Genomic DNA, 23156 nt, shown 5'->3' with positions numbered 1-23156 from the left:
ACCGATATTCGAAGTGTGCGCACGTCGGTTTGTTTTGTCATGGCATCGGATGAATATATTCTTAAATCGTGTAAAGATGACTAAAATTTTTATTCGTATATACCTACCTACTTGAAAAAAAAAACATGTCAATGAATATACTATTATTATTACTAATATAACAATAAACATAACATTAAATGGACGCATATTGAATTTTTATGACAAATTATATTTCGTTCGGCACGCGTCGTTTGCACAATCCGCGCATCGCCTAGCCACTATCTTTTTAGACCATGCCTCAACTGATATATAGCCTTAATAACAAGACTAGGTTTTCGGTGAAACATGGTAAAATGCTTTCACCCGTAAATTATAACTTTTTAAATTTATTGTGTTCTAGGTACCTAACACATAACAGTTAGGCATCGTCATTCATATTTCCCTGGTATTTTTGGATGTTACTGTATTATTATGTTTTACAACACCTTTTTTCAAAGCCAGTTTGAGAGTGGTTCGATTGTTTGGCCCCCGCATTAGTTGAAGTACTAACTTACGGTATAGTGTGTTCAACAGAATTTTGTGAGACTGTTTTACTTGAGACTGTATGGATTCCAGTGGCGAAGGGTGGAGGTAGGTTGTTAAGATTCGCCATAAATAGTGCACATTAAACTTTTTTAGTCATTAGTAAGTTTTTAATTGAACTATGTCAATTGTAGTCTTATTGCAATGAAAACAAATACGTATGACTGACAAAGTTTAATATGCTTTAAATATGGCGGCTCTTAACAGCCTACCTCCACCCTTCGCCATTGGTGGATTCTATCCGTGGTTTTATCCAACTGATTTTCTCTAAGGAATCATTACATATTATTTTAAATACGAGTATAAAATAGATATATATAAAATAAAATCTCATTAATAGTATTACTAACTTATTGACTTAGGAGTTATAGTCATATAATTAAATGGAGCGTGACTATTAGGCTTTCAATTAATGAGAAATAAATACTTGAATAACTGAAGCGGGTTAATGGACAATGGTTTTCAAATATACACATTAAATAACTTAAGCTCTTTTATATACATTAAATTCTTTTAATCCAGAATCTCTAATTGTTATAATCCGGCCTCTAAACATTTCGAATCCCACGTCTCTATTTTCCCTCGTAATGTCTTTTCGGAGTAATTATATTAACAGCGGCTGCCTCTGAAAAAAATAAGTTAAACGAAAACAAACAGCGGAGTAAGTACTTCATAAAAAATAACGTATTACGGGAACGCAAAAATAATAATGAAGTAATTCCGTACAATTAAACTGCGTGGTTCTGGCTAAGAGAATGAATGCTTTACCAAGGTTTGCAAAAGCGTAGATATTATAAACACCGGGGAAAATAATATATTTAATTGCATTGTTTATTAGCAAAGCTTTTACTGGTTTTACGAGATAAACAGGGTGTAAAGTAGTGCTGGGATCTCACACATAAAATTTTATAAATAATATGATGTAAATAAATTCGGTATTGTTCGGTCATGAGGAATACAGCGGAAAACACATTTTTAAAATACCCGATATACTGGATTATTTGTTAGGTTAACCTAACCAAACCTAACCCAACCTAACATAACCTAAACTAACCCAAACTAACCTAAACTAACTTAAATAGGTCTTTTCCGCTGTATTCCTCATAACCGAACAGTACCATAAATTCCAATTATTTTTTTTGTACTATGTACATGGTATTTCAATTTAAGCGAACCCAGCTTCCTGAATAAAATATAAATATATATTTTTAATATGGTATGGTATAGAGATGTCACGGAGACTTGAAGCTTTCGAGATGTGGCTGTATAGATGCATCCTCAAAATTCCTTGGACTGTCCGGGTGACAAATAATGTTGAAGTTTTCAATTGAATGGGGAAGGACCGAGAAGTTCTATGTAGTATCAAAACTAGGAAACTACAGTACCTTGGCCACATTATGAGAGGACAAAAGTACAGCATTCCCCAACTTGTTATTCAAAGAAAGATCAATGGTACGCGTAGCAGATGACGGCGCCACATCTCGTGGCTTAAGAACCTCCGTGATTGATACGAGTGCAGCTCCACTGAACTGTTCCGGGTAGCAGACGACAAAGATAAGATCGCCTTGATGGTGGCTGACCTCCGCTAGGGGATGACACAATAATAAGAAGATGGTATAATGGTGAGAGTTAAGAGGCGACGTTGGACCTGGATCTGCCACGTGCTGAAGTCGCCATTTCAATTTGGATTGCCTGTTCTTCAAGGCAACATGATTCCGACATCAGGGAAGGTCGTTAAATACTATCTACATAGTGTACACGGTGGATTACGGAATGTTGACATGACTTGGAATCACGCGACAGGAATTCCTGGAGGCGCCGTGTGCCGTGTGATGTCCATATGCTCCAACTAAGGGGCGGGCATGATTAAAGAAGAAGTGACACATGATATATTGTAGTAAATTCTATAATAATATTTGTTGCATGTTGCATGTTGCATGAAACTTATGAAATTTTTATATGTAACATATAAATATCAATACTAGTTAATGTAATTTGAGATAATATTTCAGACATGGGGTTGTTAGTCAATTTCAACGTTATCAGTATTGTGCAGATTGCTTAATTTGGCAATGTACATCTGGAATCTGATCGTTGCTGGTTCGTGTCCCGCTGGATATTAATTACAAAAGGTATGTAAGTACTTATGTTAATTAATATACTTTACACAAACTGTTTATATTTAATAATTATTATACACACAGCTTAATGCGTATGCTTAGTTTACCCGAGGCACCTAGTGGAAAAATACGAAGTTTGCAATTTGAGGCAAATTCAAATGGATATCTTTAAAATTATACCAATAACACACAAATATTTGGATATTTTTCACAATGAACAGCATTATTCGAAAATATTATCAACTAGCTTTACCTCGAATGTATTTTTGTTAATTTTTAGGTTATCGAACCAATTTAATTTAATTAGATGAAAGCTTAACGTAGGTTAGGTTAGGTTAAAAAATTCGTCACGAGCCAGTAGATTAATTAGCAAAGCTCTTATCCCGATTACAATGAGGATTCAAATACCATTTAGTCCACGTTTTTTTCCAGAATATAAATCATTATGATACTATTCCAATTTATATGTATTAACAATGTGTCGTAATGATATTTTGAAATTCTGCGAAATATCATTTTAGCACAATTTGTTTCAAATGACGTGTAATAATATAAAATGACCATTAAATTTTCGTTGTGATAGAAAAGTATATATTATTATGTGGTTTAATTGTTGCCATAAATACGACGAAACACAAACCGTATTAACTATTATTAATATTATTTTATGATAAGTGTGGGTGAGTACGAAAGATAAATAATCGACAGCGCTGGGGCGACCTGACATGCCACAGAAAGAATAAGTGAAAAGAATCGCGTATATCGTAAATTATCTGGCTTGAGCAAAAGAACATACACATTCTGGATTAAGTATAGCATTTTTGTAAATAAAATGCGAAAACGGCTTCAAACATATTGTTACATGTGATGTAATTATGTATACTTATATTAATATTATGTTTCGTGGTTTTTTTTTACATTATGTATTATTAATGGTGTTATTATTATCATTATATTGTTTTTCATAAATGGTTAAAGCATATTGACGCAATACGGGTTCAAATCCCGTTGTACTTTTTCAAAAAAATATTTTTTCTGGTAGGTAATATACCTAATATCCGAGGTGTTTTCAAGTTATGTATATTAGGGGAGCGTGGGGTAATTGGAGCTTGCGGGTAATGGGAGCGACTGCAAAACAGGTACCATCTAACACTAAAATGACTCGGAAATAACCAAAACATCTTCGTCAATTGTCGGCTAAGCCCGTCGATCGCTGTTGGCTGCTTAGTGGCACGTGCACGCGCGTGGCGAGTGGAAGTGTGAAAATTTTACTTATTTTATCATATTTTGTGTCCATTGTATAGCCAGATACATGTATTTTTATTTAGTAGTTTCAGAATCATGGCTTAAAATGGTTTGGTTGCGTTATTTATCAACCTTCAAAGTAATTGACATTCGGGTAATTGGAGCCTAGGTGGCTCCCATTACCCCTATATAAATTTCACACCTCTTTTACTAGTAGAAAAGATTTTAATTGTTCCAGATGCCCAGAAATAGAAAGCTGACGTCTTTTAAGGCTGGTTGGACGGTGACTTCGTTGAAAAATGCCCTCCGAAACCAGAAAGATTATATTTATGTTTTTTGCTTAGTTTCATAACATGACGTGTTGATTCTTTTGATATTTTTAGTACTAGAGCATATTTTTCTTGAATTACTTTAGTAAATATTTAACATTTTATTGTACCTATGTCTGTTATAATGTGTATAAGTGTTTGTAAGCATATTAAAATATGAAGCTCCCATTACATATTTAGTAAATTTTTGGCTCTCATTACCCTACATGTGGGGTAATTGGAGCCAAATGTGTTTTTTGGGAAAACGTTTTTTTTGTACCTTAGTTATAGAATTTTTGAGTGGAAATTGCAGTAATATTATTACTATGTAACCAAAGGACTCATTTCAAGTCTTAATAATAAACGATTAGAACATTTTGTTACTTTTTTTCAACAATTTCCTTAGTAGGCTCCAATTCCCCCTTGCTCCCCTAATATTTACGCTAATTGGAGGTATTACGGTTTTTACTAAAATGATACATGTTAAAGCATCTATAACTTATTAATTTTGTAATTTAATTTTGGTGCTATATAGAAAATTAAAAGATGTAGATGTAATAAACTATTCGGTATAATAATATATAAGTAAATAAACGATAACATTTAAAGGAAACACTTTTGATGAAACTCACACATCGGAGGATTTAAACACCAACGTAGTTTAATATTGTTTGAATATCTAATATTTTGCTCATTATAAATGATTAAATATATTTAATTTGACTTAAACAGAAATGTTAAATTTCATACCTACATATTATTATTATGTAGCATGATGAATACCGACTCACAATAATTGGGTGAAATTATTTTGTTCTCGTTTTAAGAATTTTTCAAATACCATTTATATTATTTGTCTCATGATCATACTGTTTATCATTCTCTTTGCTTACACATAAAAATTTTAGAAATTTATTATAAATTTTAATGGTCTTAATTCTTTGAATTTTTTTTCTTATCCCTCACTCTTTTCGTTTCGTTTTACCAAATATTTTTTTGATCTACATAAAAATATAGCGATATACCTAATTAATGTTATTACGATTTATATTTTCTTTCCTTAGTATATTAGGCTATATTGTTACAGACGAGGCATCGGAAAAAAGCGATGAGCTATATGGAAAAGCTGTACTATATTAAATGACCCCAAGTGCAACTGGTCTCCAGTCTTCCGTATCTATTTTACCACGTTTATATTAGCTTGTATTCTTGTTTTTCCGGTACAGATTTTTTCTTGTACAATACAAATATGTCCAAGATTTTAACTAACTTCACGACTAGTTAGACATTTGATACTTTTAGAATATATCAGATCACGACGACAATGCATTCTTCTAATACTTTTGGCCATCTTTAAGCAGAATTGACTTCATTTTCAGTTAATTCTGTTTCGTATGTTTCGGAAAAAGATCGTTAAAAGTAATATTGACTACTCAATATTATTGGTTGCTAAGTGGGTCCTAGCAACTAAATTATTAATATATACGTGCGTTTTTATGGAAATCAATATGAAATGTCAAAATGAGATTTCAGTATTCTATAATATTTATTCAGTACCTATTTCTATCAAGTACAAAAAAAAGTATTTATTAATACATAGAATTGCCAAGTTTATATGATTCAACAGAAAATTTAAAAACGTGGTATATAAATAGTTCTTTTTATCTTGTAGTTATTTGTAGTATTATTTTTACTACAAAGCAAAAAGAAAAATACGAGCCTTTTAGATTCCGTGCTGGAAGCGCATGATGATGACGTCATGAACTGGAATACGTATGAATATCTCCGTTTTGGATGAAATATATTATGTAAAGGACTGTCAATCTACATAGACAGAAGGGAAAAAGATAGGTTGACCACCAACCCTACGTTGCGATGTGCAGCATCATATTTTTTATGACTGGGAATGTCTCAAAAGCAGTAACCCAATATTGAGGTCGCCATGCATTCAAATGTGCTTTGACGAGTACCCATGGGAGAGAAGCATGTAGAGGAAAAATTATAGTAAGTATCAAAAGCTAATACAAAACTGCTGAACAATCTAAGTGAAGATATTAAATTTTATCTTCACGTTGGCAATATGACAAATTCTCTAAATACAACAAAATTTCTCTTTGTGACGACCAGGTCCGCTGGGATGCTGGTTGAACCATCTTGAGCAGCTCCTTCCTTTCCGTATACATTTTAGGACATTCTCAGAGAATGTGGTTTGCATCCTGTATTTTTTTACGGAAAACGGTACATTGAAAAAACCCAAGTGTCGACAAGTAAAGGAAATAATGGGATTCTCAATACATTCAGGTATACGGATGGTAAACTGCAGGGACCGCTGAAGAAACATGATTAAGATAGGTACATTAAAGCAAGAAACGATTCTCACCGGTGCGGAACTTGAAAGTTACGAAGAGACCTTTAACTTCCTTGACCCCATATTATAATGTAAGTTTTTCAAAACTTGCATTTTGTTTATATATCAATGCTCCAGGGCAGCGATTGGTAACCCAAATGTATTGGCGTGCCACAAAACTGCTAATTAAATGTACTGGACACTCAGCGTGCCACTGAAATAAAACTAATAAATCTATTGAGAGACAATTTTATTTGACTATAATATTAATAATACAAGCTACATCAAAATTACAATATTTAAACATTAGTGACTCCCTTGAGGTTCAATTTTGGAAGCTAACACCTCAATATTTATTTAATAGTTTAAAGTTTTTAATTTTATGCACATTTCTGAATTTTCTTCAGTTAAACGATTTCGATACGGGTTTATAATATACTTATTTCATAATTGAGAATGTTTGCTCGCAGTAGTACGTTGTACTGATAACACTTAAAAAAGCGAGTGCGACCTTTTTCATACAATCAAATCTGTCTGGGAGTTCATTCCACGTTTTGGTTATCATGTCAAGATAATTGTCTTCGCTTTTCATAATTTCATCTCTGGCAGCTTTGAAGTTCAATTTCCAAATTTCAGAATTGTTAAATTCGATTAACTCTAATTCAATATACTGAATGTTCAAAAATTCAAAATATTCTTTTTTTTTGTAGCTGTCTTTAAGTTAGGCTGCAAAATATATTTAAACACGGGTGAGTGTTTTTGTAAACCCTTTAACCTGTCTATGAAATACTTCTGCAAAGTTAATATATAATCCATGATATCAGTTATTACAAAGCTATTACTTAAAGTATCCACAAACTTCTTTAATTTGGAAAATGTAAAAAACTTTTCAATTAACAAAAAGTACCGAATCGTCATTTTCGAGGCGTGCCACCAAAAATCCTTTCGCGTGCCACCTAGTGGCACGCGTGGCATAGGTTGTCGGGCGCTGCTCTAGGGACGCTTTTGAATTACAACGTATTCTCTCTGGAGAGACATCCTGGGACATTTAAAAGAGTCATAATTTTTCGGATAGCGAAAGCGAAAACGAAGATTTTTTTTATCTTACATAAATAAAACTTAAAATGTATTATCTTCTACATATTCAAACTTGTAGCATTGCAATTTACGAATTTAGGTTTTCTATAAATATCTAGGAAAAGACAGTAGCAGTTTTAAGTACCTACGCGAAGGCTCAAGAAAATGACAGATATATAGACTTCTTGGCAAACAGCTATTGGGTATTTATTAATACAGCCTTAATAATGTTGCCGAGATTTATTATACTTTGATGTTTTATGCTTTCGTTGATTTTACAACGTTTTTATTAGCTCGTATTCTTGTTTGTCTGGTGGTTGTTTCTCCAGTACACATCTTGCAACCGATTTTTAACTAACTTCCCGACTAACTAGACATTTTAAACTTTTAGAATATATCAGAACACGATGCCAATGCATTCTTTTAATACTTTTAGTCATCTTTAAGCAGAATTGAATTCATTTTCAGTTAATTCTGTTTTGTATGGAAAGTTTTTCAGAAAAATCCGTAAAAAGTAAAAGACTATTATTGGTTGCTAAGGGGGTGGTCCTAGTAACTAAATTATTAATATGTACGTGCGTTACTATGGAAATCAAAATGAAGTGTCAAAATGAAATTTCAGTATTCTATGTTTGTTTTTTATTTACTTCATATCAAGTACAAGTTTGAGCATATTGAGCATAATAATTGAACAGACAATTTTAAAACGTTGTATATAAAAAGTTTTTTTTATCTTGTAATTATTTTATACTCTAATTCTTTCTAACAAATATTAGCTAACATTCATTTCCCATAGAAAAAGTATTTTAATACACACAACTTTGATAATGCTGCGATTCATCTGTATTTATTTTTGCTTTCGGTTGTTATGTAAAATATGACAACTGTTTATTTCCCATTTGTAATAAATTAAAAAAATATTAATAGACCCGCTTTCTCATTGTTCAACTGAACCGGTTCCTTGTTTTAAATATTGCTGTCGCAGTGGAAAAGCGATTCGCGACGTAAGCAAACGCACAATTTTCATTTCGTAGTCACTGTAGAGTAGTTAGATAGGTAGGTAGCTATGTATTTCTTGTGAGAGCCTCTGGCGCAATTAAGGGGTTAAAATCCCAAAAAGCGAAACATTAAAACGTCGCGCCTTGCAACTTAATTCCGGCTAATGCTCACAACAACAGAGACGCCAAACTTTTGCGCCACACTGTATTATTAGAGGATTGTCTGCATGCAAGAAGAGTGAAATCTAGCATTTTTTTTTTAAACAAAGATTAAACAAAGTATCCACCCAGTACTTCCAAGCAACTACATAAGTGGAGCGTGTAATAGTATCTGCAAACTGCATGTAAGACAAGAAAAAAATATAAGTACTCGTTTTCTACTTAAGATATAAAACAGGACTAACATGGAAAATTTATAAAATGATTCAGACACTTTGTAATTATAATATAACATTCTACTTGAGGCGATTAGTTTTAAAGTGGATTGGTTACCTTATTTTTTTTTACATTAATATTATTAAGGCGGAAGTGGATTGCAAATATAGTTATATTCATCAGCCGCCATTTTTATATTTCTCGAACAACCTTAAACATGGTATTTTTAAAAATAACTTTCATGACTCTTGGATCATTTTATTTAACCCTTTCCATAACATCGTAAAAAAATACGCGCGTTACCATGATGTAGACTCAGTCTACAATTTTGAAATTTGTCATTCTAAGGTATTTTTAAAGCTACTTGATCGCTTCAAAACGTTAAGTGTGTTTTTAAATACTGTTTATTCATCGTTTTCAATTTAATTCTGTGTATATCACATCCAATTAACATATAATAATACATAATAATCGGAATTCAACAAATGTACGTCATACCAAACCACGGCATGTCTCGAATTAATTCATTCATTATTAATTATTCAACTTGAATAATAATTAACTAATATGTTTACAGATATAAAGTATTATCATTGGCGGCTTAATCCGGAAAAACCTAGCAGGTCAATTTTGAATATATTATTTTAATTTGCCTTTTCGTTGTATACTGAAAAGACGTATTGCAAATTGACTTTTTATACATTATAGAATAAGTGCTAGAAATTGTTATAGGTCGGTACCTACTAACCCTTCAAAAAATGTCCGTTTTTCATAACGCCAACCCATCGTTAACCGAAATTGCACACAACGCGTTATAATTTTTTGTAAATCAGGTCCACTTTTCTTTCTTTGCTTTTTGAAAAATCATCAATCACACGATTATAAAAATTGTCTATTTTTCCCACATATTTTTTTTCAATACTGAGCATTGCAAGAGCGGTCAGTCTATCCTGGCCCTATTGCGTAGAAAGGTTTTTATTCTTTTGAGAGTGGAAAAACATCTTTCACTTTCAACTGTTGTCATTGGTATGACGCAAATAAATTGGAGAACTTTGATCGACTCGGAAAATGTTTCGTTGAAATTATTGCTGAGTAAAAAATGTAGAAGAGAAACTGCACTAATAGCGCCATGCAAATCATCTCGTTGATAAAACACCAATAATTCATTTTTTAACTTGATTATGTTTATTTCTTCTAACAGTTTTACCAAATTTACTTGACGTGTGGGAAAATTATTTTTAAAATCAGTGTAATTTTCTTTATTGAACAAATCGGATATAATGAGATGATCGTTGGATGCAAATCGTGCTTCCATTTCCATTATAATTGTATCACAGACTTCAATTGCTACTGCGTGCGTACTAACTGCTTCACAAAAATGTTATAAATCACCAAAAACTCCTTATATATTATTAAAATAACCAAAGGCATTCGTCAAAACCTGTCAACGAATCCGAACCGCATACACAGTTGCGTCTTGAGACCAATTATCTAGTCAGTGTTATCATTCTGTTTCATTTAATTAGGTGAAAAAATCTTTTGTCTCACACTCGGGCATTGCCGATATTACAGTAATTCACGCACCGTTACAAGCTTCGATCTCGTATTTTGTGTTATATCGATCTCTGTCTTATGTATGAGAAACGAGAGAGAAAATTTTATAAAAATATTCAATTTGGGTCAATTTTCAGACTGCCGGCGAACACAATATTTTTGTTCGGGGAATTATCGCCCAAACAAAAAAAGCCCAATAGACTGGGTTGACACAATATCGCGCGCCCTATAATTTCAAATCCACCGATTATTATTAATATTATTATATATGACATTGCACATATTATTAATATTATTATGTCGATTGTAATGCCGGGTCCACACCGAAAACAAGTCGCGCGACAACTCGTTAAATTTTACGATAAGCATGATAATTATCGTAAAATTTCTTAAGCAATTATGATAATTATCGTAAAATTTAACGAGTTGTCGCGCGACTTGTTGCCGGTGCGGCCGGACTTTTAGGTATTTATTTTGGCAGGTCAATGACCGAATGACCTATAGAGGGAGCCGCCAGTGAGTATTATATTTGCAATTCCAAATGTGCTTGAGGATTTTTTCGATTATCTCAAAATTACGGAGGCAATAACTTCAATTATAATCATCATCGTTAGTGTACATTAATTCACTGTTAGATGAAGGCTTATCCATGATAATTTCATTCATGAGCACTAGAACAGGTCATGATGCCCATTTGCAATAGTCCAGTGAAATAGTTGGTACAGATGCAAATATACTCAAGATTTGAGAGATCATATCTTGATAAAAAATATAAAAAAATGATCGTCAATATTAACGCAATTTGATAATAGTATATCTCGTACGCATGGTTGTAAGTAAATTTCGGGGTCATTCATAATATGGTACAGATTGCCTAATTGGCCAAAATCTTTGGATGCAGTTTGTCTTCCTCTAGGTACCCATTTTTTTCAAAAATATTTTTTACAAGCTCTTATTATTAGGTAGATTAATTATGAAAGTATTTAAGTATTAATAGTTAAGTTTATATGAAGTATTATTTCTAAGAATTTTTTCCGATCTCGTACGTCCGTGAAAGTGAAATACATTAATGGATTTACATAATTAAAATATAATATAACTCAGATATATACCTACTAGAAATATATTTTTTGAACCGGTAACCACTAGATTTGCGCCTATGTGCCAAACAAGCTCCGGATGTTTTTTATAACTATTAAATTTTCATCCTAGAATCCAATGAAAATATTATATTTGACACGTTGCAACACTTGAATTATTTTAAATACGGGAAAACTGCCAAGTAATAAATAACCTCACTTTTTAACAGAAGACGCAGATAATGAAAAACGATTTGCTGTCGGTTTTGTTTAATATAATTTACAACGAAAATGACGAATAATAAACCTTATTTTAAAACTATTTATTTTTAATACTTGTATACATAATTATGATATATACCTATTAAAACTTTTTACCCAGAGCGGAGCAGACCTTGGAGCGAAACTGGAGCAAGTATTAGGTCCCGGAGCAGAGCTGGAGCGGAGAAAATCAGAAAAGGGTCCGCTTCAACCCTTTGCTACGGAAATTATACTTAATTACGACGAATTTAACTAGCAGTTCTTGTATGAAATGATTATGAAATTGCGTTAATGTTGGGTTTATTTTTTTTGTTTTAAATCAAGTTATCAATTGAGTGCTTTAATTACTAACTGATGCCCGGATCACTCCAAATTTTAGTTATTACTTGCACTTAATAATAATTTAATAAACCGTTGAATAAAAGAAATGGTTTATTAGTGGTTTTGTTTCTGTATGCTTCTGAGTTCTTCCAAATATTACGTAATTTTATATTTAGTGGTACTTTATTGACTACCTAATAGTTTAGTTATGCTACCGCTATGCTAAAGGAGTCATACTTAAGCAACACATTTTAACTAATGACTATCAATATTCACCAAAGCGCTTTCCAAATTGAGTTACTATGTGCGATCGGCTTTTGTGTTTTAAATCAAAGTAGGTATTACTTCAATTACAAACCGACGTCACGAATCACTCCAAGGGTTTTTGTTGTAACTTACTTGAACTTTCTAATAATTTTTAATTAACTATTTTTTAATTCAACATTCCATATATGAATATTTTTTAAGTGTTATCTGTTCTGTACATTGAGAAGGCCTGGCATTTTAAACAACCGTTTAGCAGTAAAGCTGCGTAAGACAGCTTAAACACTCCCCTATCAAGCGGCATCCCGGCGGGAGTCGAACCCGGAGTATGTTCAGGCAGGATCAACCGAATTACTTACTCCAACTCCGAGAGCGCGATTCCACGACGAATTAGATCCCGAAAATTTCGATAAGAAGCCATCGCTTCGACTCTAATAAGAACAGTAGCGTATTGTATAATATCATAAACAGGTATGTGATATACACCATTTACAAATAAATTGTAATTGTTTTTATTATTGATTTATATTAATAAAACGCAAAAATTTGAGTCTGACGAAACTGGTCCAAATTTATTAAATAAAAAAGTGGAATAAATTCAAAAAAATGCGTTTTATTAATATAAATCAATAATATAATGCAGTTCCACTATGTATTGACAGTTAACACAATAAAATAAATTTGTTTTTATTGATAAAAGCAAAATAACAAAAAACAGAGATAGTAAACGTACTGTTACACAATAGTAGAAAATAATATAACATAGTCTAACATGATAATAAAAGTTGTGTCCGGAAATTTGTACATATTATGCAGTTGGCCGTATCACAGTTTACCGCGAGATGTTGTTTCGGAAATAGATGGCCGTATAGTATTGAGATCAAATTCATGCCTAAATAAAAGACTTACGAAATACGTAATAGATGAAAACCATGTAAACTATAACTACAGTTAAATCATACAATTTATAATAAAATTCTGGTAGGTGCTCGTAATTAGTATCAAGTCGTATCAATATCAAAATGAATCTAATACAATTATTGGAACGCTACTGTCTGCGATGTCTCACGAACAATCCGTATTTGTAAGATTGTTCACGGTAAACTGTGCTACCGAAAAATGTAATACGTACAACTTACATGAAACCGTATCGAGAAGGGTAGAGCCGAGCCGTGGTAAAGTGTGATACCCGACGGTCAATCTTCTGGGTCGCGATCCTCATTCGTGACATCCAGACGAAGAAGAATGCTTTTACCAATTAATAATATTCTAATGGATTCAAGCTCTGTACTATTCCATTTAAGTCGTTTTTTGCGACCCGGGTTTCGCTTTTCGGCATCTTAAGGCGCCGTGTACACTCACCAAAGGTAAACACACACTGACAACGAACTCTCTTTACTCTAGCTTATATAATAAATTAATACAATACAGTAGGTAAAAACTCCATTACCTACCTATCAAGTCAAAGGTTACAAAAATATAATAAACAACTTATGAATAGTTGAAATGTCAGTAAAAAACCTAATTAGTAAAAACCCTATCTTATTATAATAAATCGTCAAAACATAATAATAGATCATTATTCTTTTGAACAATAAAGATACTACATTCAGTACCTTCAGTCGATAGTATTAATATAATTAATAATATGTACACATAATATTAGGCTTCCAAAATTGAGGTGCGTACGCGGTACCTTTCAAATACGGGAGGGTGAGCAGTGGTATCCACGACTACTTTCTGAGCTGGCACAATGACTTTTCGTATCGCAGATAGACGAATTATAAAATAAATTGCATCTCTCATAATATCCATATGAAACCGAGATATATACGAGTATTATGTTTCTTGGTGTAAGGATACATCATTTATTAATTTTACAGAGGGTTGCGTTGTGTGTATATGATATGATGTTTCGGGACACAGTTGAAATAATACACAGTGTTGATATTATTGGTTTTATATTGTAGTAATACATTTATGATGAACATGGCACTAAATGTTAGACTCACATTGATTTGAGGTTGAACGTTATGCGGAGTTGCTCGCATAATGTGACTGTATCGTTGAAGACCGAAAATGCAACTGATTTTGTTGACTGTCATTTCCTGCTCGTATTATTATCTATGTTATATAAATGATCATAGATAAAAGTGCTTCTGTTGTAAGGTTGAGTAAACCTCTACAAAGACATGCATGCGGTTCTTTTGAAGTAAGTACCAAGTTACGGAGGTGAGGAGTTATATTCTATCGTCGATGTAGTAGTCGTGAGTAGATGAATCATAAAAAAAACAGATTTTGTATATTCAAACCCATCCTTCACCTGGATTTATTTTCAATGTAACTGGAAAGCGTCGGCGCTGGATCATAAAGGATGGAAAAGGTTTCGGAGGAGGCCAAGACTCAATAAGGGTTGTAGTACCAGAAATGACGGAGGTTTACAAAATAAATAAAATTGAATTTGACTTTGAATTGTGTGTGCCTACTTTTTAATCAAATGACTTGCTGAAAACATCGTCATTAAAATTAATGAGTTATTCGGGGATTGTAATTAACTACGGCACTGGCTGAGGATTATTCTTGCCTACTTAATCTAACGTAAATCTGAATTTATTCCTGAAGATTAAGAAACAATTAAGATATACGCAGAGCCTATCCAAAATTTACAGCGATCGGAGATGCCATCCATAAGGATGGTTGATCGTTATATTATGTAAATGGGATGATGAACGCACCAGCTTCCTAGTATTTACAAATATTAGTATTCCTGTTATCATACTGTTTCTGAATGAAATGCACGAGAAACTTTGTCAAATTTGCTTGGAAGAAGGAATCAAGATTTTAATAAAACATGTTGAAGAATAATATGTTCCATATAAAGTCACCTTAAAACTAAAACATAACTTGGTTTTCACTGTTTTTGATATAACTTCTATTAAATATGATTCTACATTATTTCCTTCCCTACAAAATGATAAAACTAGGTATGTCAGAAGTTAATGGGAACTGTATCAATTTTGTGTTTGAAAATAATCTTCTTCTTTCTTCTTTCACCCTGTCACGTCCCAACATTGGGGCATAGGGCAAGCACAAGTTGGCGCCACTTCCCTCGGTCCATCGCTAACTCCTGTGCCTCCCGCCATGTCAGACCTGCAGCACGTAGGTCGCTTTTGTAGCATCGCTGCAGGGTGAGGGAGGGCCGGCCACGGCGACGGAACCCTTGAGGCTGTGCCACAAGGGTACGAAGTGCTGCACTTTTTGGCGGCATCCGGAATACATGTCCCAGCCACGTGAATCGTCTCTTCGTGATAACTTCAATCACCGAAGGCTGTTGTGTCTGCTCACGAACTCGGATATTTGTAACGCGGTCGTACCAATGTACCCCTAAGATTCTGCGGAGACATCGATTCTCAAAGCTCAAAAGCCGAGACTCTTGAAGCTTAGTAAGATGCCATGTCTCACAGCCATACAGGAGCACAGGTAGCACGCACGCGTTAAACAAACGACATTTGGTCCTCACATAATACAGCCTTGACCTCCATGCGACTCCAAGTTGGTTGAACGCAGAGCCCGCCACACCCATGCGGATTCCAAGCTCACTAGAAATACCACCATCATCGGCAACCGTGGCACCCAAGTACTTGAATCTGGACACCAGCTCGACGGGCAGACCAGAAACCCGCAGAGGAGTGTCGGCGTCGATGCAAGCAGCACTGCACATGGATTTGGTCTTAGCGGCATTCAGATGAAGACCCACACGCATCGAGTTCGCGGCTAGCCTGTTCACGGTCACTTCCAACCTCTCGATCGTCGAGTCAAACACGACTGCGTCGTCTGCATACTCCAAGTCGCACAGTCTTTCTTCGCATAGATCGCTTGTGTCATCATGATGTAGGCGTATCCCACTGTCGGGGCAAACCGTCTTACGCATTATGAAATCCATCATGATGATAAAAAGAAAGGGCGCAAGTACACATCCTTGCTTGACTCCTGACGTGATTTCAAAGAGGTCAGAGGATGTTCCGGCTGCTCTCACGCGACACTCTGTATTGGTGTAGAGAGCACTTATCACGGCGACCAGTTTCCGTGGGACACCATATCCTAGCAGAATTTGCCACAGAGATTCACGATGAGGACTGTCAAATGCCTTTTCATAGTCCACGAAGCAGCAGGCGACAGGTATATTCATCTCTTGGTACTGTTGCAGAAGGCTTCGGAGAGTTGAAATATGCTCTGAGCAGGACTTCCCCGGGACAAATCCACTCTGCTGCGCACGCAAAACGTCCAGCATGGGACTTCTAATCCTGTACAGGAGAATCTGCGCCAACACCTTCCCGGGAACGCTGAGGAGAGTGATTCCTCTGTAATTATTACAGTCTTGTGGGTTACCCTTTTTGTGCAGAGTAACAACGGTACCATCCCTCCAGGCTTTAGGGCACTGCTCCCTTTCCCACACCTCGTGCAGAAGGTCACACAAGGACGGCAATACAGCGCTCAGTCCGCAGAGCAGAAATTCTGCATGGATGCCATCATCTCCAGGAGCTTTCCTGCGCTTCAATCTTTTGACAGCCTCTTTAACTTCAGCAGTTGTCGGAGGATCTTCGCAGAATCCCGATGCAGTAGTGATTCTGAGGGCGGTGATCTCCGACGGAATATCGAAGGGATGCAATGGAGGTGGGCGATTCAGGACATCACTGAAATGTTGGTGCCATAGCTCCTGGACCTTTGCAGGTTCGGTGACTGTCACTCCGTCAGAGTTGCGTAATGCAGTGACCACTGGACGTTTTTTACCGCAAATTGCTCTGGTGATGCGGAAGAGAGCACTTGGATTATTCTTGCAGGCAGCAGATTCCGCATCCCGAATGAGGTCATCCAGGCGTCGGCGCTTATCGCGGCGGGCAGAACGCTTTACCACGCGGTCCATTGTCTGGTATTCCGCGCTGCGCTGTGGGTCGTATGTACCATTGTCTCGCAATTCTTTCAGGAGCTTCCTCTTCTCAATCATCTCCCATGTATGAGGTGACATCCAGTCCGGCCTGTGCGTATGCCGCTCTCCTAATGCAGTAGTTGCGGAGCTCATTATAGCATCCCGGAATAATATCCATTTTCCTTCCAAAGGATCCGAGTCGATGGAAGACGTGAGAGTTCTAGCATCATATAAGCGCTTCTGCAGCTCCAGCTCATAGGTTGCACGCACACGGGTACTTTTCAGTTTTTCCACATCGAGTCTGACCGTCCTTTTGGGTTTTGGGACTCGTTTGAGGTCTATACGGGATTTCCCGACCAAGAGTTCGTGGTCACTGTGGATGTCTGCACCTCTATATGTCCGCACGTCTAGCAGTTCATGCCGGTATTTCGCTTTGACCAAAATGTGGTCGATCTGGTTTCTTGTATTACCGTCTGGCGATGTCCATGTATATTTGTGGATGGTCTTATGAGGGAAAAGACTACCACCAATCACAAGACCATTCATTGAGGCAAAATCTACCAGACGGGAACCATTATCGTTCATTTGGCCAAGGCCATGTTTTCCCAGCACAAAGGGTCCACGCGAGGGGTCAGATCCTACTTTGGCATTAAGATCACCAAGGATAACTGCATGATCACAGCTGGGGATATTTCCAGCGGCTTCCGCCAAACTTTCGTAGAATGTATCCTTATCTGCATCGCTAGCAGCCTCTGTGGGAGCATAGCACTGCAGAAAAGTGATGGAGCCCGACTTGGTCTTGAAAGTAGCGCGGAGTAGACGTTCGGAGATAGGTTCCCAGCTGGTGAGGCACTTGCAAGCTTCCTTGGACATCAGCAATCCGACTCCACTACGTCGCAATGTGGCGTGTCCGGAGTACAATAGACGAAACCCACGAATAAACTTCTCGCCAATGCCAGTGAGTCGACACTCACTGATCCCGAGAACATCTAACTTGTATTGAGAAAGTATTTCTGTTAGATGCTCGGCCTTTCCAGGGACATTTAGAGTACGGATATTGTAGGTTCCAAAATAAAATCGTTTACCGAATTCAGGCGAGGTCGTCAAGATGGAAACGGGGGTCCGAGGCTTCCCTGTGCTTGGATTAATCTGTTGTTTTAGGGTGTGCAGGTGATCATCCCACAGCACCCGAGTTCACTGGTGGGGCTGCCACCTTAGGGCCCGTGAACATGCCCTGGTTTTCTGTAGGGGTTTTCCTTCCCGTAGCCAGAATGTACCAGTTTTTAGGCGCTGGTGATTCGCCTTGCACCCTCCTCTATCTGCTACAGCATGCTGCATTGCCTAGGGACCCCCACGGAGAGGTTAGAGGTAGGATTTGTTGGCAGAGCTATCATGGATAGTCGACATACTCAGCATTTCAAATGGAAGCACACCTGATCTGGCATCAAGGCATACCCCACTGAAGTCATACCAACCTTTGGCCCCTTTACAACTTTAAAACCATGAATGCATTAAGGCTATACTTCAGTTGAGGTGTGGTTTAAAAAGATCGTGGCTAGGCGATGCATGGATTGTGTAAATGACGCGTGCCGAACGAAATATAATTTGTTATAAAAATCCAACATGCGACCATTTAATGTTATGTTTATTGTTATATTACTAATAATAATAGTATATTCATTGACATGTTTTCTTTTTTAAGTACATACGTAAAGTTTTTTAGTCATCTTTACACGATTTAAGAATATTTTCATCCGACGCCATGACAAAACAAATCGAGGTGCGGACACCTCGATCGTCGGTCTCCGATTGGCGACTAGTGAGAAATTTCGTCGCACCTACTGTTGAAAATTATTTGCCGTTTAATATTTTTTCATACAATTGAACATTATTTAATCATTCCCAATTAGACAAGCACTATTTTTCATTTTTATTTTAAATAATAATTATATAGATTTATGTTAATCAAGTAAAGTTTAAATTTCATTTTCCCAACAATGACCAAATCAGAGTTATCTAGTTGTAGTATTGAGGCGGCGATATATTATATAATATGCGATATGACGTGACGTCCGCAAAAGCCGAGCGACTTATGAGTCGACTTATATTGTCGTGGATCCCAGGTTCGAATCCTGGGTCCGGCAAATACACATATTATTTATCAATTTATGTTTTTAGTCGGGGTATGGACCTAATAGGTTGAGCAAGTGGCTAACATCCATTTATCGTAAAAACAAAAATCTGTTATACAAACCTCCACTCTGCGGAGGTTCATACGATCTTATTATGATCGGATATGGTTAAAAAAGAAAGAAAAAAAAATATGCAGACTAAATATATGTGGCTTATATAAGTGGAGCTGACAAATGTTATCAATACTCGCTGTTAATGCGAACACACACGTTACGCGGATATATAACGTGGCGCAATGAACGTAAGACGGTCTTCAAAGTTTTTCGGAGAGTTTCCTAGAAGTAATTTCGTAATATCTTGTTTGGCGTGTACCTACTACATATTTTAATTCAATATATTAATACTAATGAATATATGTAAGCTGCAATTAATTTCAAATTTCAGATCCATTTGTAGAAAAGTTAATATGCTTTACCAATTTAGCCCTACATAGTTACGAGGAAGTTAAATAATAATCATGTGACTCAAATTGTGATAATATTATCAACCGTCTTTTGTTGTTTGAATTAAGGTATATATCCTACTATTACTTAAATTCTTCCTTTGATTACTAGCCGACGTCTCTAGATCTTCCCAAATTTTATTTTTCACGTTCTTGCACGCCTTGCTAGTACTAATTTAATAAACTGTTTTTTATTCATAGAATAACTTACAAGATTTACGATGTCACATTATTTATCAAATATACATAATTTTAAAATACCTCAGAAACATACTATTAGTTTTTTAAAAATAGTAAATTACTTTTTTCGTTCCTCAGCACAGTTCATGTTAAATTAACCGACTTTTACCATTTACCAGACAAAAAGACGACTAGTTATCAGCCATTCGCCTAATCTATTAACTCTGGACCAAAGCGATAGTGAAAATATAAGTTTTTTTGTCGAGATCAATGACATTAATATGGACGAAGCATCTAGAAAATAAAATGACACTCACTTTGTGTCGGGTCTGCCGGATGGCGAAATTCATATTTTAATATCGGTATCCTACGCTCAAATGAACATTCTGCTTGCAAGGGGTCTGGCGACACCGCTGGGTCTGCCCATACAAAATTTCTGACTGTCAGGTTTCGACTCTACCGTTATTATTGTGTTACAAAATGCCAATGTGCCTAGTTAAAAATTGTAAAAGAAATCTACTAAACACTCTAAGAAAGATGGGATATCGCTTTTCATGTGTTAGTATTATTTATTATTTATAAAATGCCATTTTAAGATAATTTTTATTCAATGCGATTGAATGACAGAAACCATTGGACAGTCGCCTGTGATGCGCTGGGATCACTTGCGTCTAATCTCCGAGAAGTCGTAAGTAACCGAGAATCTGTTTCTAACGCAATGAGTCATGACACTAATACGCCATTACAATAAAGGTTATATTACTATAAATTCTCGAAGCTTGTATCGCATAATGGAAATGGATACGTCATATGGTCACGTGACATCTACCTATACATCTGTGAATGACTTTCATGCACAATTTCTCGTGCGCGCCGGTATGAAGTGAGTTGTCCATTAAATATGTCATTGGTCGAGATGAACATTCTGACAATACTCCATAGTGGTTCAAACTTCAAATAGATATAAAGTAAATGTAAAATAACGTTTATATTAACTTACCTTTCCATCCTTGTGCCACGAAGTCATCGTAGCATTGCTCGGAAGATTGCACTCCAAGATCTGTTTGACGTTCAGCTCAGAGAGAACTTCATCAGTGATGATTTCCAGACGAGGAAGTCTTTCAAATGGCATATCTCCCTGATAATCCATATCCTCGTCTTCGATACGCTTCTTAGACCCCTTGTCTTCATTATTTTTCTTCTTATGCATAGCACGAGGTGCAAACGTATGTGGAATTGTACTTAATGTACCACTTACAGTATGTTCCATCTTTGATGTATGCATTTTATTATTATTTTTTTTAGTTCCTTCTATTTGACTTTTAGAGAAGTCGGAAGCTAAAAATTTACCCATGTTACCATTTAAAGGTTTAGATACTTCAAGATTGCTTTTATTTTTTGTACTTATGTGATTACTAGCAGAGTCCATAGTTGTTGACGATTCTTTTTCATTAATTATGTTTTGTGGAGTTTCTATTTTGTCTTGGATTTCTGTCGTATCATTGTCATTTGAATTATCTCCAAGAAAAATAAGAATATTACCCAAGCCGTCAACTAAGGTATCACCGTCTTCTATTTCATACATTTCTGCTTGGATGTTACTCTTGCTTTCAGCATATGACGTTTCATAGATTGAAGAAGTATGGTAAACATCATTAGGTTCTTCTGTGACATAATTATCATTTATTTTATCAGATTTTTTGTACGTTAAGGTATCCATAAATGTATCTCTGTAGCGTGTGTACATAACGGGTGTATTTCCGTCATCTTTACTATTCTTTCCCTTTTCTTTACTACTTTTATAATATGATTCTTTACTATCAACAGTATAAGGGGTTTGAGGATCACTAGAATAAACTTTGTATAACTCTGTTTCAATATCAAATGGCTTAGACGTAGACTCTACTTCATAATCAATATTTTTCACTACATTATATTTATTTTTATTATTATTAAAATCATAAGATATCATACTGGACGTATCTATATTTGAAATATTTGGAGTTTTAACGTAATCAACGTTGACTTTTTCTATTGATGGATTCTTTGAATTACTCTTCGGACTTTTTTCGTTTTCTTTTTGCTTTTGAAAAGGTGGCGTTTCTGAGACTCGTAGACTTTTTTCTTCCTTCGCAGTTGCTGTTAGACCTGGAAATAAAAAGAAAATCTCAAATTAGTCTCGCGGAATAGACAAGATTAATCATAACTTTCAAAGTACGTAAAGTATTATCAATGCGTACTAAAATGACATAAAACGAGAAAACGTTTAAATGTATCTAATCATATTTCGATATTGTGGATGATAAAAGTAAACAAAATACATAAATAATTTCAAGATAAAAAGAACTTTTTATATACCACGTTTTTAAATTTTCTGTTGAATCATATAAACTTGACAATTATTGTATGTATTAATAAAAACTTTTTATTGTACTTGATAGAAATACTGAATAAATATAGAATACTGAAATGTATATAAATGAATAGAAAATGGAAAAAACATAATTAACTTAAAATGAATTCAATTCTGCTTAAAAATGGCTAAAAGTATTAAAAGAATGCATTGTCGTCGTGTTCTGATATATTCTAAACGTTTCAAATGTCTAGCTAGTCGGGAAGATAGTTAAAAATCTACAATCGTACAATACAAATCTTGGACAAACAAGAAAAAATTTATACTGGACACACAAGAAAAAATCTGTACCGGACAAACAAGAATACGAGCTAATAAAAACGTGGTAATAAAATATCTTAAATTTACCATTTTTTTATTTATTGAAATTAAAGAATGTGGCATTCTTTTATTGAACATACATAATTTGAAAACACTTAAAAACATAACCACAGAAAAATATTTTTGAAAAAAAATACCACACTCAGTAGGATTCAAACCTGCATCTC

The 23156-nt window shown here is 35.1% G+C and overlaps 1 protein-coding gene and 1 long non-coding RNA gene across 2 annotated transcripts in view; both read right to left on the bottom strand.

The window, feature by feature from the left end:
* The window catches only part of LOC147067041 (hemicentin-2-like), a 200251-nt gene extending 178394 nt beyond the window's left edge, over positions 1 to 21857 (bottom strand). The window contains exon 1 of the mRNA XM_085954479.1: positions 21256 to 21857. Coding sequence (XP_085810605.1) covers positions 21256 to 21840 — 585 coding nt within the window. The 5' untranslated portion in view covers positions 21841 to 21857. The remainder of the gene's footprint in view (positions 1 to 21255) is intronic.
* A 455-nt stretch (positions 21858 to 22312) lies between these two features.
* The window catches only part of LOC147067039 (uncharacterized), a 428769-nt gene continuing 427925 nt past the window's right edge, over positions 22313 to 23156 (bottom strand). Inside the window, exon 3 of the long non-coding RNA XR_015071507.1 lies at positions 22313 to 22403. This is a non-coding gene — a long non-coding RNA (uncharacterized LOC147067039). The remainder of the gene's footprint in view (positions 22404 to 23156) is intronic.

Source organism: Rhyacophila brunnea, unplaced genomic scaffold, assembly GCF_057557595.1.
Source record: "Rhyacophila brunnea isolate RB1 unplaced genomic scaffold, BYU_Rbru_1.0 scaffold_4, whole genome shotgun sequence".
Lineage (NCBI taxonomy): Eukaryota > Metazoa > Arthropoda > Insecta > Trichoptera > Rhyacophilidae > Rhyacophila > Rhyacophila brunnea.
Note: the sequence above shows the minus strand (reverse complement) of the source record. Positions and strands in the feature narration are given on the sequence as shown.